At 41.0% G+C, this 15163-nt stretch overlaps 1 protein-coding gene across 4 annotated transcripts in view; it reads right to left on the bottom strand.

The window, feature by feature from the left end:
* Positions 1 to 528: 528 nt before the first annotated feature.
* Positions 529 to 15163, bottom strand: part of gab1 (GRB2 associated binding protein 1) — a 78428-nt gene continuing 63793 nt past the window's right edge. For 3 of the 4 annotated variants that reach the window (XM_022738192.1, XM_022738196.1, XM_022738194.1), the window contains 4 exons: positions 5473 to 5566; positions 4672 to 4795; positions 2403 to 2531; positions 529 to 2303 (listed from right to left, as the gene is read on the bottom strand). In XM_022738192.1, coding sequence (XP_022593913.1) covers positions 2145 to 2303; positions 2403 to 2531; positions 4672 to 4795; positions 5473 to 5566 — 506 coding nt within the window. In that variant the 3' untranslated portion in view covers positions 529 to 2144. Of the gene's footprint in view, positions 2304 to 2402; positions 2532 to 3622; positions 3699 to 4671; positions 4796 to 5472; positions 5567 to 15163 lie in introns of all 4 variants that reach the window. The other variant, XM_022738193.1, reaches the window with a different exon arrangement.

Genomic DNA, 15163 nt, shown 5'->3' with positions numbered 1-15163 from the left:
GGTCAGGTTATCGACTTGAACTACTATATTTGTCTATATATGTCTATATTTTCCAAGTTATATTTCTATATTACATCATATTCATAATTTGTCTTGCATTTTACAGAGCTCATGGCTTGTTGCAGCTGTCAGAGTACTGAAGTCGTAGCTGTGTAGAAATCTTTAAGGAAACTAAAAATGTAGAAACTATACATGTTATGTTTGTGTGAAATTAGGCAATGTAAGATGTGGGCACTGTCATGGCTAGGAGGAGTGGTATTGTAAGGTTGTTTCATCCTGAGGTATTCAGATGATACAATCATATTTTCAGGCTATAATTGTTCAGGATGTTTAGAAGTAATTAGTCCATTTTTTTATCAAAACTCTGGAATTGACAGTGCTAGGCATTAAAAACGCATACAAGCTGTGCATGTTGAATGGTATCATCAATTTTTCAATCCACTCAACATGCACAGGATTCTATTCTATTTTCTATTCTATCTTTCCCAATCATAATGGGAATTATATGGAAGAAAGACAACACAGGAATAAGAGGTTTGATTTTATTTAGTCCACTTTTAAAATTTACATTTTCTGTCATTAAAAAAGATAAAGCGTCATCAGCTTTGCAGTCCATATCACAAAGAGACTGCAATAAGGAAAGAGTGAAGTAGAATGTAGATGACTTAGTAGGCACATTTTTCAGATGATACATATTAATCTAACTGATGGCAAAATATGTACAGCAATGATTTTATCTTGTGGCAGCACATGCTTGGGACTTCTGACTGAGAGTTCACAGGTTAGTAAAGCACAGATCTATGCAGACAAAGATTTTTCACTGCCTATAAAAGATGTATCTAGTTGACTACATGAGGCAGTCAATTTCCCAAAACTGTATGCCAGTTCAATTTGAAATAAATTAAACCTAAGAGGAGAGAGAAATGAGGAATATCAATGAACTTGTGAAACTAATTGACCAGCGCTTGTCAAATTAAGCATTTTAACAGTTTAGCAAATGTTCCTCCATATGAATCAAGAATACTGAGCTGAAAGCTGAAAGGGGACACGACATCCACCTGATGAAATAACTTGAGAAATAAATTAGAAGTGGATAGTTGTATTAGTTTGCATTTAAAGAGTACCTGATTTTCTCTCTGTAGCCTAAGTTTGATACCTTTGCATAACTTATAGAAAACCTGTCACGTTCTAAAAACTCACAGTAATTCATTCTTTAATCACAAGTCCTGATACCACCTAAGACAGGCACAGGATTCTACCCTGCAGAATCCACATACCTTCGAGCCAAACACACTGGATATTCCATACAAATAAAGGACACTTTTCCTGTTTATATACATAACACTTTTGTACAGTCTTTGCACTTCCATTATAACAGATTGAAGCATCTCCACTTACAAAGTAAATGGAAATCAAATCATGTTCAGTGGATTAAACCTTGAGTGAATCCAAAGCTTAAATTGAGCACTTGTTTACATGTCGAATGAACGGGTTCAACTGCCTTTGCACTGAAAGAAAAAAGTAATAAAACTCTAAAATTCTGTCGTACTGGGTTATCTCAGGGATCTGGTTTGAAGTGGCCTCAGACACAAACAGTTACAGTTTCAGCCGTCCACTCTGACCAAGTGAAGGAATAGTAAAACTGACCTGTCAACAGTGCCTATGGACACTTCACTGTGATCATGTTATCAAGTGATTTCACGTACACTCCAAAACAACATCAAACAGCATTATAATTTAAGGAAATGTTAACTCTGGATCGACCCATCGCCCATTGAAACGTGAACAACAGAACAAAAAAACAAATCCAATATAGTAGGCAGTGAATGTTCAAAGTTCATGAGTCTGCTTAAGTCAAACCCCGAGGACAAGTCCAATCCTTCCACCCGCTTTCATTCTGCGTACAGCTTATTCCTGGCCCGCACCTCTTCCTACAACTGTACACACAGTGCTGTTCTCGGCTTGACAGCAGTGTAAACTATAGACAGTTGAGTGGCTATGAAGCTCCACTGGCCCCTACACACTAAGGATCTATTTGAGGTGGAACGTGACAGCTGGACCGCCCCAAAGCACAAACCAGAACCAACACTAGTGTAAATGGCCCAATGGTTTTGGAGGGTGGGTTGGTAGCTGGGACAACAGGGTCACTTGGGTCCTTTGGAAGGGGTGTCCGTCTCTGTGGATTGGCGGCCATCGTTCCAGGCCTCCCGGGTGCTCTTAAGGGCCTGTGTCCTTTGCTGGTCCACAACCACATAGTCAACACGCTCATCGGATGCTGCCATGCCAGTTCCATTGCTTTTCATCTAGAGAAGGAAAACCATATAGGTCAGCATTGAAAATCCTTCACACTTCTTCATCTAATTGTGAGTGTTGTGATAATCTTAAGTAAATTCCTTTCTTACCTTCCTTGGTGGGGTGGACTTGCCAGGGTCAAGATCCAAATCCAGGTACTCCACCTGTTTGTCTCCCTTTGGCTTCACCATGGGGCTGCTGCCACCATCCGCAGTCAGGGGCGCAACAAGCTTCACGTTCTACATTAGCCAGGAAAGAATGCTTTTATTGAGAGAAGAGAAACACTGAAGCAATGTCAGAGTGAAACAGAGCCAATATTCAAACATACTCCTGTGTTGTCAAAATAACCAATTTTATTTTATTTATGATGTATCAAGAAGTTGGTTCTTTCACAGAATGCTGTGTAAACCCAAATTGCATTCAGAGGCGTCTTTAGAGGGTCGTCATACAGGTACGAATGGTTTGTGGATTGGAAGATTTAAAAAATGAAAAAGAGAGGACTGCAATCAAATGTTAAAGGCATAGTAGTCAACAAAATCACTGTCCAGGTAAACTGGTTGTCAAAACTGGAGCAGGTAGTGAATTATGGGACTATTTAGATGAAATTGATCATTTATCATAAGAATACATTTGTTTAATCTTTTCATCAAGCCCATGTCCCATGTCTGACAGGCACCAGACTCGTAAGATTTGATCACTGATGGATGCACCATTTCGTGGTGCTGGTGCAGTGGTGACATGACATGTGATCTCCTGTCTTTTTGTCATTATATCTAAACATCACATTTAAGATTTAAAATAAGGATAAAAAAAGAAAAAGCTAAAATTATGGTATTGTGACAACACTAAGGTACATGTTGGACCTACAGGCAGTGTTAATTTCTAACTACAAGTGGGGTGGAGTTATTAGAACTAGGATGGTGGCAAAGCTAGAACATACTAATTGTAAGAAGAGTGATGGTATATAACATCTGAAAATCACTGCAAACTGTGTATCCAAGCCACAGTTTGTAGCTGGTGCTGGGGGCTGACATAAGCACTGCAAAGTCTGTTCTATGTACTTGCTGATTTTCTCATCTAATAAAACTAGGATGGTGGCAAAGCTAGAACATACTAATTGTAAGAAGAGTGATGGTATATAACATCTGAAAATCACTGCAAACTGTGTATCCAAGCCACAGTTTGTAGCTGGTGCTGGGGGCTGACATAAGCACTGCAAAGTCTGTTCTATGTACTTGCTGATTTTCTCATCTAATAACACCTGAAACTGGTGACTTCTGGTGATCTGACAGGGCAGGCCATGCATGTCTAACCTGGCAACCCTGCTCACCTCCTCTATGGTGTCAAGTTCCTCCACCTCCCTCTTTACAGGGGTGATGGGAACTGTGCAGTAGAAGGACTCCTCTCTACACACAGTAAGAAGGAAGTAGTCGCAAAGAGGGGAAAAAAAGAGAACAGCAGATGGTCAAGAACAAAATGCAGGAAAAATAAAATGGATGAAGCCAGAGTCTGGTGAAGTCAGAGAAATGAGGAACTAGGGAGAAAGAAATTAACACGAGTGAAGAAAGAACAGGAAGTCAGCAGACAATATTAAAGCAAATGTTGGAAAAAAATGTAAACAGACTGTTTCAGCAAGAAAAATAGGAAATGGTACATCTAATACTCAAACTGTAAGAGAAAGTATCCGCATTGACAGAAATGTCGTCCTGTCAGTGTATAGCTGATGTGCCCGGTATTATTCTTCAGAAATGAAAATGCTGTATAAACCAATTGTGCCTGTTTCAGCAGCATTGCTGAAAGGCTAAAAGACACTACAACTGGATTCAATTTTACCCACTGCCTAAATAACAAAAATGGATCTTTTCAACAACAGTAAGGGTACTGATTTGACAAAAAGCAGCATTCTTTAAAGAGCACAGTACCTGAAAAGCAGAAGAACAAAAACAAAGGGTAAAGAGGATAAAGAGGAAGTTTAAGTGGCGAGGAGTCCGTCTGCAGCAACCAGTAATTTGTCCAGACTAATGTATGGCTTAGGGAGAGGAGCAAGGACTGGAAATGGGATTTCTAACACTTTCTGAACAACAATTACAGCTTAACATTCTAGGCTGTATGGTATTCAACCCAGAAACTGTTTGTCTACCTCACACAAAATCTTCTACTGTATTTATGGTGCATCTGTTGGGAAAACTGTCTGTAGGTGTCACATGAATAAGTGAAACATAGATTCAAGAACCCACTAAAACCACATATAACAATAAAAATCAAATTAGACATTTATCACATTTTTCTGTAGCTTTGATTATCTGCGATTTGAGAAGCAAAGGAAAAAAATGTAATCATGCAACTTCTTATATCAGAGGATAGTTATGTGTTACATACTGGATCATCTGTGGACATATTAGAGACCATGGCTACATAATTCTCTTCACACTCCTCGGAGTCAGTGCTGGAGGCCATGCTATGCACTGACGGGGGTCTCGCTGGCATTGGAAACCTAGAGAGACTGAGCAGCATTCACAATGTTTACACACCGACTTCAAGGCAAATACACTCTCTGGTGAGCACAAAATATAATACAGACATAACAGTCGCAGCAATAAACCACTGCAGCCAGAAGAGTCCCTGCAGCACTAAGCACAGAAATAGACCTCATCCCTGATAAGCCAACAAACTGAGTTCAGTATGATGTAGCTCTGAGGCAGATCCCAGACCTGTTTGTATGAGCAGTGCTACTCTGGTCACAAAGTGACTCTGGTAATGCATGAAGTGTTAGTGCCTACTTTCTTAGTTAAGTGTATCTACTACAAAAAGGCATGTTCACACCAAAGTACATTTTCCTACAAAAGAGAAGGAAACCTCAACTGTATTTTGTGTTGGTAATATAAGGAGCAGGTAGGACAACGCACACTGTTTCCATAACAACATCATTGGCTTTAGTCACCAGGAGATGAGGTGCAGCAATTTATTTTCACTGTCCTGTGGCCTGTGTATCTCTGAACAATTGCATTTTTCTCAACTTTGAAAAGGCATGGTGCCTCTTCTCTGACAGCATCCCCACTTGACTTCAAACTAAGAATAAAAACAAGGCTCATGGGAAAGCAGAGTAGTGTGAACATGCCCCTCAGTTGTTAGCAAAATGCAGAATTATGAAAAATTCTGCAGAACATTTTAAATACTTACTCCCGAGCAAATGAGCGCGTGACGGGTGAGCGGACAGGCGTACAGGGCTCCTCCCATTCTGGCAGTGGTTTGATCTCCAGTGGAGCAGGTTTTCCTGAAGCAAGGTACACATACCAGTCAGTCACTGCTTAAGACACAGACTTAAAGTACATGTATGTGAGGCTGGCAAATTTGAACAGCAGAAACGCTGTATATAATGTGGAGTTAATCAACCTGTGTGCTTAATTTAGTGTTGTATGTCATAAAATCATTTCTGGTGCATATCTAAACAGGAACAAATGACTGCATGACATGCAAACACCACCAATATGGCTCATTATTTTATTTTATCAATACTTATTTTGAACAATTGTAAATGGCTGAAAAGCAATAATACAAAAATCTAAATTTTAAAATTCTATCTGCAGTGCAACTCTTCCTGTTTAATTATTCATTGCTTTACAGATTACAAATTCATTAATGAATCAATAAATAATATTCAGGAGCTCATTTACCCCCATTTATCCCTTTTTTCTGTTACCTAAAGTATCAGTCTCATTGCAAGCAGATCTTGTCTCCTGTAAATGCTGGTGAAACTTCTGGCGCAGGACAACAACTTTTGCATGTGTGATGATATTAAATCTATATTGAACCAATCTGATGAAAACATTGGTCCTTCTATACAACCATGCAAAATTGTGTGTGTAATAAAAGACCTCACAATAGATGTTCACCATAAATGCTCATTAACCATGGCTTCTGTCACAGGAGTTGGACTTAAACATCGTAAACTACATGGCTTTTGGGCTGCAACAGTGATGCTGCCCGGCCACAAGCATGCCTTGGCAAGCCTTTCAAGATAGTCACTGTGCCGTCAGTTTGAATTGACCATCCCTACTGAATTGATATGAATTAGAACGAAGAATTATTGTTGCTTTGCTGAATGTCATAACGATATCGCTCGAAAGATAATGCATGGGAGACAAAAAGAGAAAAGCACAAAACAGACACACAAGCAGACCAAATAAGAAAAGACAAATTAGGAGGGCCGACTCCTGCTGGACTTTGCAAACGAGGCTTTAGACAATGGGGAAAGAAAATTAGACTGCTACCAAATCTGTATGTTCATTGATTTCACATCTGTTTGCAAGTATGAACATGATTTTAGGCTAAACAGAAAGGGAAATTCTCTTTTTACAGAAAAGAGACAGCATGAAGTTGTGCTTTATTTGTGAGGCATATCTTAACCATCAGCAGGTTCAAAAAATGAGGCACTCTAATCACTGATAACAATGTCCTTTTTATCACCTTGTCATTGGTTGTTGGTTTTTACAATGAGCTGACAGAATAGAGGAAACCCAGTAATCTCGTAGTTGGCAGACACGGGTGGATGTGTGCTGGTGCCTGCATGTCTCTGGTGGCCCTCTAATGGAGAGGCGATCCTGTCATCCCATCGTGGCACCACAGATTCACGTTCTCCGCAAGTCCTGTTGGGTGGACTGGCAACCAAGAAACTGGGGGCGCGAAGCCCCAGGAGCCCCAGGGGGTGGCCGTTGCCCCCAGTGGCAGGCAGGGGTCAAGCCTAGTAAAAGTGCTGCCCTCAGGACAGTGAGTCCCCCCTAAATCCCACAGCAAAAGAAAAAGCCTGGGGCCCCCAAAAAAAAAAAAAGCTCCATTTTTTTTTTGGAGGGCCCCAAAAAATCCCGTTTTTTCAGTTCTGTATATATATTCACTTTGCACTGGGATCTGATGTCTGAAACCTCATTACCAGAGTTTAATTGTGGTTGCTAACAGAGTTTCAGTTCTTCTTTCTCTGTCTGCTTTCTGTTTTGACAGCTTCCAAAAGAATTTTCTGTGATGCCTACAAAGCTAAATTTAATTTCCTTTGCATTTGGTTCTGTTTAAGCCATGTGGTCATTATAATTAAGAAAGAACATATGAAAGTCCTTGGCTTAACAGGTAAACATATGATTTTCAGCTCATTTTAACGCAGTAAGAAGAAATAATAAAAAAAAAATTAAATCAATGAACTATTATTAATCTATTTATACACATTTCGTGAGAGCCTCTGTGATAATTATAATGAACACTCACATATTGCACTTAATTTCCTGATAATTAAACTTTTCACTGAAATCTATCAATAGAACTGCCATTTCAACTCAAACAACAAAAACAGCATTTTAATGTGCAACTGTTTTAATAAAAAAAAAGAAAAAAAAAAATGACAGGTGTTTATGATAGGGGAATATTTGAAAGTAGAGAAGGAGTGTAATTAAATCAGTCAGTTCATTACACCTTTTAAATAATCCTGGTCCTTATCCAACATTGTGTTTATTAAAGATGAGTGTGAGAAAAGCTTCACTACATATTTGTAAATGAACAGCTGGGGTGTTGTTCACGACTTTTAATTAGGTATGACTTTTTAAATTCACTTGCTCTATTATAGCACGATTCAAAAGTGACAATTTTTAGTGTTAGATTTTTTATGTTTTTCACTCAGAAAATTTATGTAACGCCACATGTTCTGGAATGACTATAGAGCAACTGGCATTATATCTCAGGGGAAATATTTTCTTTCTATTGTGCAGGCTGTTTTGAGATGCTTTGAATCCAAGAAGCCCGCCCCCTCGCCCCAACTTGTTGTGAGCCGTGCGACTGAGAGCCAACGCGTAACCCTGCCCCTTCGCAACCATGAAGAAAATAACTCTCTTTTCATGCCATGATACACATGAAAATATGAATCAATGAAACAACACGAGTTGGTTGGTGTAAATAGGAAGCATGAGACTGGGCTTGGAGCTGCAGATAGCGGCTCTGTTGCCTTGCTATCACCAGCTTTCTCCCTCCCACAAGCTCAAAGAGGTAGCGTCATCTTGGTTCCTACTTACTCGGCGCCCAAGCTACAGTCCCCGTAACCCGCACAACCCTTAGGAGGCTACCACTTGGTCGTGGGAACAGGCCACCCTGTTTTAATGGGGTTTGCTTCTTTGAAAAAAGCATCACAACACAAGTAAACAGGGCACTCCGTTGTGTATTTAAGTGGGCAGTGGAAACTTTGAGTAAAAGTACACGTGGGGATAATTTGTTTTTTTTCTCGCTGGGGGTTCGGGAGGAAAGTCTTAAAAGGTTACAGGCAAGAAGTATCTGAGCGATGTGTGTGCAAACGGGTGTGTGTACAGGTGCTGTGAAAGAGACAGTGTGGCTTGTATGAAAATGCCTCATTACTACGCTTCCCGGTTTTCTTGGGCTCAATAAAGTGTAGCAATGTGCCCTTGAAAACAAGACCGCAAATTAATTTCTTTGCATTGTGCATGTGGATAGATTTCCAAATATTCTCACATGAAAGAGCAATTATAATTCCATGATTCATATGCAACTTCCATTTGAAGCAGCTATCCCTCGCCCAATTGTCAGTTGTCAGAGTAGAGGATAAATCCCATGAAAAAGGCCTAATCTGCTTTATGGGCCAGCAGCTTTAATGAGCAGCCTGTCTCAGGCAGAGCCATGTGAACCTCTGGCTGGGGCCTAGACCAGTGGCAACGTGGAGGTCACGTTTTCCTAATGGAGGGCTCCATGGCTTCCCCCTCTGGAAGAAAGGGCGGAGCCCACTTTTACGTTGAACCTGTTAAGTCAAGTTGGCCTCTCGCTCTGACCCTCCAAAAGATGCCTGGATGGGGAGATTGTCAGGAAAAGCTACAGCAAAACAGCCGTGCCGCCTGCAGGCACGAGGCCTCCTAGAAATGAAAGGAGGAAAAAAGAAGAAAAAAAAAAAGAAAACGCCAGCTCAGAAACAAGAGACTGGAGGCCGGGTGAAAGATGTAAATTCAAAGCAAAAGCAGCAGAACTTTTAACCTATGGGCTATTATACAGAAAGTGAAACATGAGCTGCCGCTTGGAATTAGGGGACAATAAGGGAGTTTCAGGCCAGGGGCATTTAACCAAATGGAACATCATAGTGTATCAGATCCGCAATCTTAATGACATCAAGTGACCGAAGCTTTTGCAGAAACTCTGATTGCTGGTGGCATAAAGAGAGGGTCATACAGCCAGAGGGGATTAGTAAAATATATGAAAAAAACTGAAAATAATGAAAAAAGAAAGGATAATGAAAAGAGGTTATGAGAAACTAGGGGAATATTATTGCTGGAACTTCCACCGAGAATGGCGAGAGGGGAAGAAAAAGCTGTGCAAATATCATGGATTTGCGAAAGTCAATATACGTGCAATCTTCACATACAGAAAGCTATAATCAAAAAAATCATATTGAGGGTGAATGCAGAAGTTTTTCAAAAATGTCAGTGGAGTGTGTTTGCAGAGGGCAGGAAATGACAGATGAAGAGGCAGGGAGGTGAGAAGCAGGGAACGAGGCACAGGCGGACTCTGTGCTGATGAGGTCCTGGACACAGAGACCAGGCAAAGTGCAACGCCGGGCCAGTAGAGCACTCTGCCTCAGCCTGCTCCCTACAGAAAAGCCAAGAGGAGTCAGCAGGGCTACTGCTAATCTAATGGGAACCATCCACTTAAAATTCATAGGTTGAGACAAGACAGTAGGCAGCCTGGATTGCAAAAATGGTAGATAAGAGTGATTTGTGAAGACACTTTAAAAATCGACAAATTTTAGCAATGATAAAATTACTTTTTCCTTCCCGTGGAGTCTTATAAAAATACAATGCTTTGTACAACGCAGGCCAAACACAGCACTGAAGACTAGGTGATTGTGGAGGAAGTGCAGTTTTTTGTGAAGTATAAGCAGTTAAGTTGAAGTTCATTTGTTCAGAATATATAAGTATTTTCCATTTTGCAACTCTAACAAAAATGCACGTGAAATGGAGGGGGCGATTTTTTTCGATTTCTGTCTCGTAATCTTTTCAAACGCAATTCCTATTCTTCTTTTGAGGTCTTTTTAAGTACATTATAAATGTTTCTCTCTCCTCTCTCCGCTCTCTCTCTCCTCTCCCTACGCTTTAGTCTTCTTGAATAAAATAAGTGCAGATTTGCCTGGAAAATCAGTGGCTTTTGTTGTGGGCTGCAGGAGCATGGTGAAATGTTTTGGACACTAAATACCCATTTCATTTTCGGTAGCGCCATAAAATAAAAGCTGCCAGCGTAATGCGGCTGCCGTGAAGTGGTATTCTTGGTGCCCAGCAGGATGTCCTGTTACGATTAGCGCAGCTAAGGGAAAACTGGCCGGAACAGCCAGACAATAATAAGACATTGTCAAACTTCTGAAATTGCTAATAGGGGGGAGAACCGGTTTTTAAGAGGGGTTGTGCATGTCTGGTTGTGTGCATGTTGCAGTGTGTGTGTCTGGTGTGTGTTTGTAAGGACCAGAAGAAACAGAGAGGGAGAGCAAGAGAATGGAGAACAGAGAGGCCCAATGGGGGAGATACATCTTTCAAAAATTGCAGATATATTCTGAAAAAAAAATAATTCCTAAACAGAGTAACACCATGGGGCTGACATGAATGAGGAAGTGTTGCTTGAATGGAGACGACAGCGCTTGATCAAGAAATAAAACCCTAAAAACTCCACAAACACTCGATTCTACTGGGTGTTTTTTTTTCCCCAATCCATTGCAAAATGCCTCTCAAGGATAAAATTTTCCCATATGTACCAATGTTGTGCAAGCTTTCAATTTTGACAACGACATAAAGAAAATCACCTGCAATGTATTCTTAGTTTGTCACTGAGATTGAATCCAAGTCATTGGATTCTGACTTGTTTTTTGGGTGACAGGGCTCTGGCCTCTAGTCATTTTGAGCCACCTAATTATACAACTGAACATAAGTCTCCTTGTCTGCATGTATAAATCTGTTTACTATCCCGGCTCAACCAAAAACTAAAAAAAAAAAGAAAAAAAAACAAAGATCAGAGGTATATCTTTGAGCATCTGTGCTAAACTACACCAGGTCAGGGCAAACAGCACACATGTGACTGTCATAAAGCATACTCGTTTAAACAAAGTCCCAGCCCTGGGCCTAGATTTGCCAGGTGGTCCGATTGCCTGTCCTTCACCAGAGTTAACTCTTTGGGAGTGGCTAAAGCTGCAAGGTCTGAAAGAGTCCTATCATCAGAGGAGGCTTAGTGCCAACAAGACCAATAATGTCAACTCTGACCTCAAGTTAAGTACATAACACAGCAAGAGCTCTTGATGTGCTTGGCCAGAACAATGTACGGGGAGAGGGGAATGCCCGCGCCAGGGCCACAAGCTGGGACAATCCCATGCCAGTGGGGCCTGCCATTTTGATTAGGGGTTAAGTAAGCTTTTAAAACTTAAGTTAGACTGAAAACGAAAAAAAGACAAGGGTGGGAGTTTCTATTCATATCTTTTCGGCTTATAAAGCCCACTTGACAACACAGTGGTTCACACTTCCCGCAATGGGGAAGTGAACCATTTACGTGCAATGTCAGAGGCCTAATGTGTACTGCAGATTATCGTGGAGGAAAAGAATGAAATGAGGTTTTCGCAGTGCCACCGTGAGGTTTGCGGCAGGATTTTTTGTGTATCCCCGAGGCATCCTGGAGCCCGTCCAGACTGCTACCCCTTTTGGAGTTCTGTGAACTGGAGATGAGGATGCTCCCTCTTCTGCAGGCTCTAAAGTTGGAGTCTTTTGCTGTAGGTTCAGTGGACCTTGAGAAAACACCAGTGAATCCGTCACCATCATCCTCCTGGGACAAAGGCTGGCCTGGCCACTTCTGAAGCTCCAAGTGACCCAAGGCTTGAACCTGCTGCTCCTCCATTCCGCTCCCTAACGCAGCCACTGGGAATCTATGACCTCAAAGTTTCATCGAGAATGCACACACTGCATGGCACTTCAAAAGCAACGGCTGGCTTCTGTCCTGTTTTTCAAACTGTGGGTTTTGCCCTCCCACCGGCTCCACGCAAATTAACAAAACAAATATTGATGAGCGCACTATCCTCTGTTTAAGAATTAATTTATTTTCAAGGAAACAAAGACATATCATGGAAACAAAGCTCTGCTTTTTAACATTTGTGTCTCCATATCAAAAAGCATATCATGAAAATATGAAAACAGTTAGTCCGTAAATAGCTTTCTACTGGCATCCAAGCCCAGATGGTTCTTAAATTGGCTTGGCAAGGAGCAAGAGGTCTTTTTTGAGGCGTGAGTGTGTGATTGTTGCGCTGGAATTGCTGCTGTGAAAGGCTGGCTGCGTGATGGTGGAGATGGAACAGTTGTGGAGAAACAGGTCACACAAAGGAGCCACCCAGCCTTGCACGCGGGGGATAAATTTGGGGGTGCATCGGTGTGTGTCTGTTGGGGGGGGCAAACGAAAGACAGCTTAAGACGAAAAAGTGGAGAGGGGGTGGATGTACAGAAAATCTACTAAGAGAGTGAGAAAGTAATTAAGACTGCTTTATCCAGTGACAGCAGTTCACTTCATGCATTGTGGATGCTGCCAGTGCACAGTATTTATGTCAGCACTTAATCTAGGAAAAAAAGCGCAATGGACCAAAACCAACAGTTACTTATAACTTAACTTAACTCCTGTTCTGGGAAACACCACCAATATCAAAAATAATAACTTTATGGTCGGTGTACCTATGTTTTTGGTACCACCCTAATATTTTAGTGCTTTACTATTTATGCACATCAGTATAAAAGCAATTTTTCACCAGTTACCATTATTTACTACTTACTGCCATGTATTTATAGTAGGGCTTGTGAAGAAAAGATCTAGTATCATACGAAGGATTCTACAGCAAATTTTACTATTAGGGTTATATTGCCCCCATGGCAAGGAGTGTGTCAAGTGGTTGACTGGTACATTAACAAACCATGCCAAGTTATTAGCTGCATCTTAACAGCATTAGCTTACAAAGTATTAATAGCTAAGCATATAACAAATGGCAAATAGAAGTGAGAAGCCAAGGAGCTGAATTGTAATTAAAAATCCCCTGGTGAAATCGCCAAAATTAGAAGTTTTGTTGGACAAAAAGAAAAAACTATATGAGAAGAAATTTTATCGTTGGTGTTTGGTTCGTCGTTTTTTTTCACTGTGGCCAAAAGCCCACCAAATCTTGACGCCCAAAACTGTGGGCAGAGTGAATTTTTGATGTACTAGTAAACAGTGTACTGTTTACACCTCCTTTCTACATAGTAAACTCAAAGAAACTTCCCTGCTGTCAACACCTGCATTATTAAGCACTATTCCTTGAAGGTAATAAATTAAACTGAGCTGTCTTTGCTTAATAAAACAGGCTCTGAGAGGGGAGATATTAACCAGAACCGCTGCCGTAACACTGGAACACCTTCTAACAGGATGTCTTTAACATGAGGCAAGGGGCAAAAAATTAAAGCCGTGTGTCAAAATGCAGGCCATGCGGGACGAGGGTTGAGTAGACATCAAAAATCAAGCAGCAGGGTCCAATAACAGGATCGCTCTCGATTGTAGTCATAATGACACTCCACTCTACTCGCTGAGGTGCGACGGCTATGTGAAAAACGAGTCCAACTACATGGGACAGAAGGAGGTATCGGGTGGTTGATATAGATCGTGTCTTACTATTGCTCCATTACGCTTTGTGTATGTCATGTGTGAGTATCAGGTCGCATAGGTGCGTTCTCACAATTGTCAGCGAAGCGCAGATGACGGTAAGCGCTACTGTGCATCACACTACTGATATACTGATATACAACTTTCACTCTCACTATTGAAGCTCTGTATATGCACTTCGTACTTTGAGAGTACGCTCGCCACTACGCCTTTTGTAGTGATGCTATAAACAGTGGAATAGCGTTTTGACTCCGAGCATGGGTATGGGAGTCATAGGGCACTTCGCTTGATTTATGTGCATACGCAGGCTCTATATAATAATAAGGCGAGTGTGTTCTGACACTCTAAGAGTAGATATACGACTAATCTTCGAATGTGCTCGCTCTATCTTAAGTGTGTTCTGACGTAACATGCACTTATTTCACCTTGTCTTTTTGTGAGATATGCATACGTAAAAAATTTGCAATTGCCACTATAGAAGAGGGTATTGATTCAAGCCTCTTCGATTATTATAGATAGTATAGTTATACTACATGTAAGGAGAGAGAAATATATTAGAATGGGAGTCCTTCTCAAAGAGTCTCGACCAATAACTTCACCGCAAGTGCGTGTGTGGGGAGTGAGTTGTGGGCTGCTCAGGCACTATATGAGTGCGTGGGATCATGGTGTGTTGTCTTGCTCGAAGATGGTGTATAGCACAGTGATAGGGATGCTCAATCAAGAGGAGCACAGTGTGAGTCCGATCTACTCACTTGATATTAAAGATGTATACTCTCTAGGCAGTCACTCTTAGATATATTAATGTAAGTCAGTGCAATCCGTCACTCACCATTCATATTGATGGTCGTTAGTGCAATACCTAAGCGTCTTAGAGATGTGATTCATATGCAGTTCAACCATGCCATAATAACTGACATTTCTTTTCCCAAACATTTCTTTATAATGTTTTTTTGTTTGCAGTTGAACATATTGTGCTTCCAGACACACACTCAGATGTAGCAGCCAAAACAGGATTATTGTCATAAAAAACATCAACATGGCCTCTGAAAAAAGTAGTAGATAGCTTGTCAGGAGGAAATTGAACAGTGATTCATACTTATGAAGAGAGACTCACATTAAATAACCATATCCACTCTCTGCTTGGGAACACACAGCCTGTACAGGCAGCGGCTGCCTTCTGCAATAAAGTATG

Source organism: Seriola dumerili, unplaced genomic scaffold (genome assembly GCF_002260705.1).
Source record: "Seriola dumerili isolate Sdu_G_001 unplaced genomic scaffold, Sdu_1.0 BDQW01000035.1, whole genome shotgun sequence".
NCBI lineage: Eukaryota > Metazoa > Chordata > Actinopteri > Carangiformes > Carangidae > Seriola > Seriola dumerili.
Note: the sequence above shows the minus strand (reverse complement) of the source record. Positions and strands in the feature narration are given on the sequence as shown.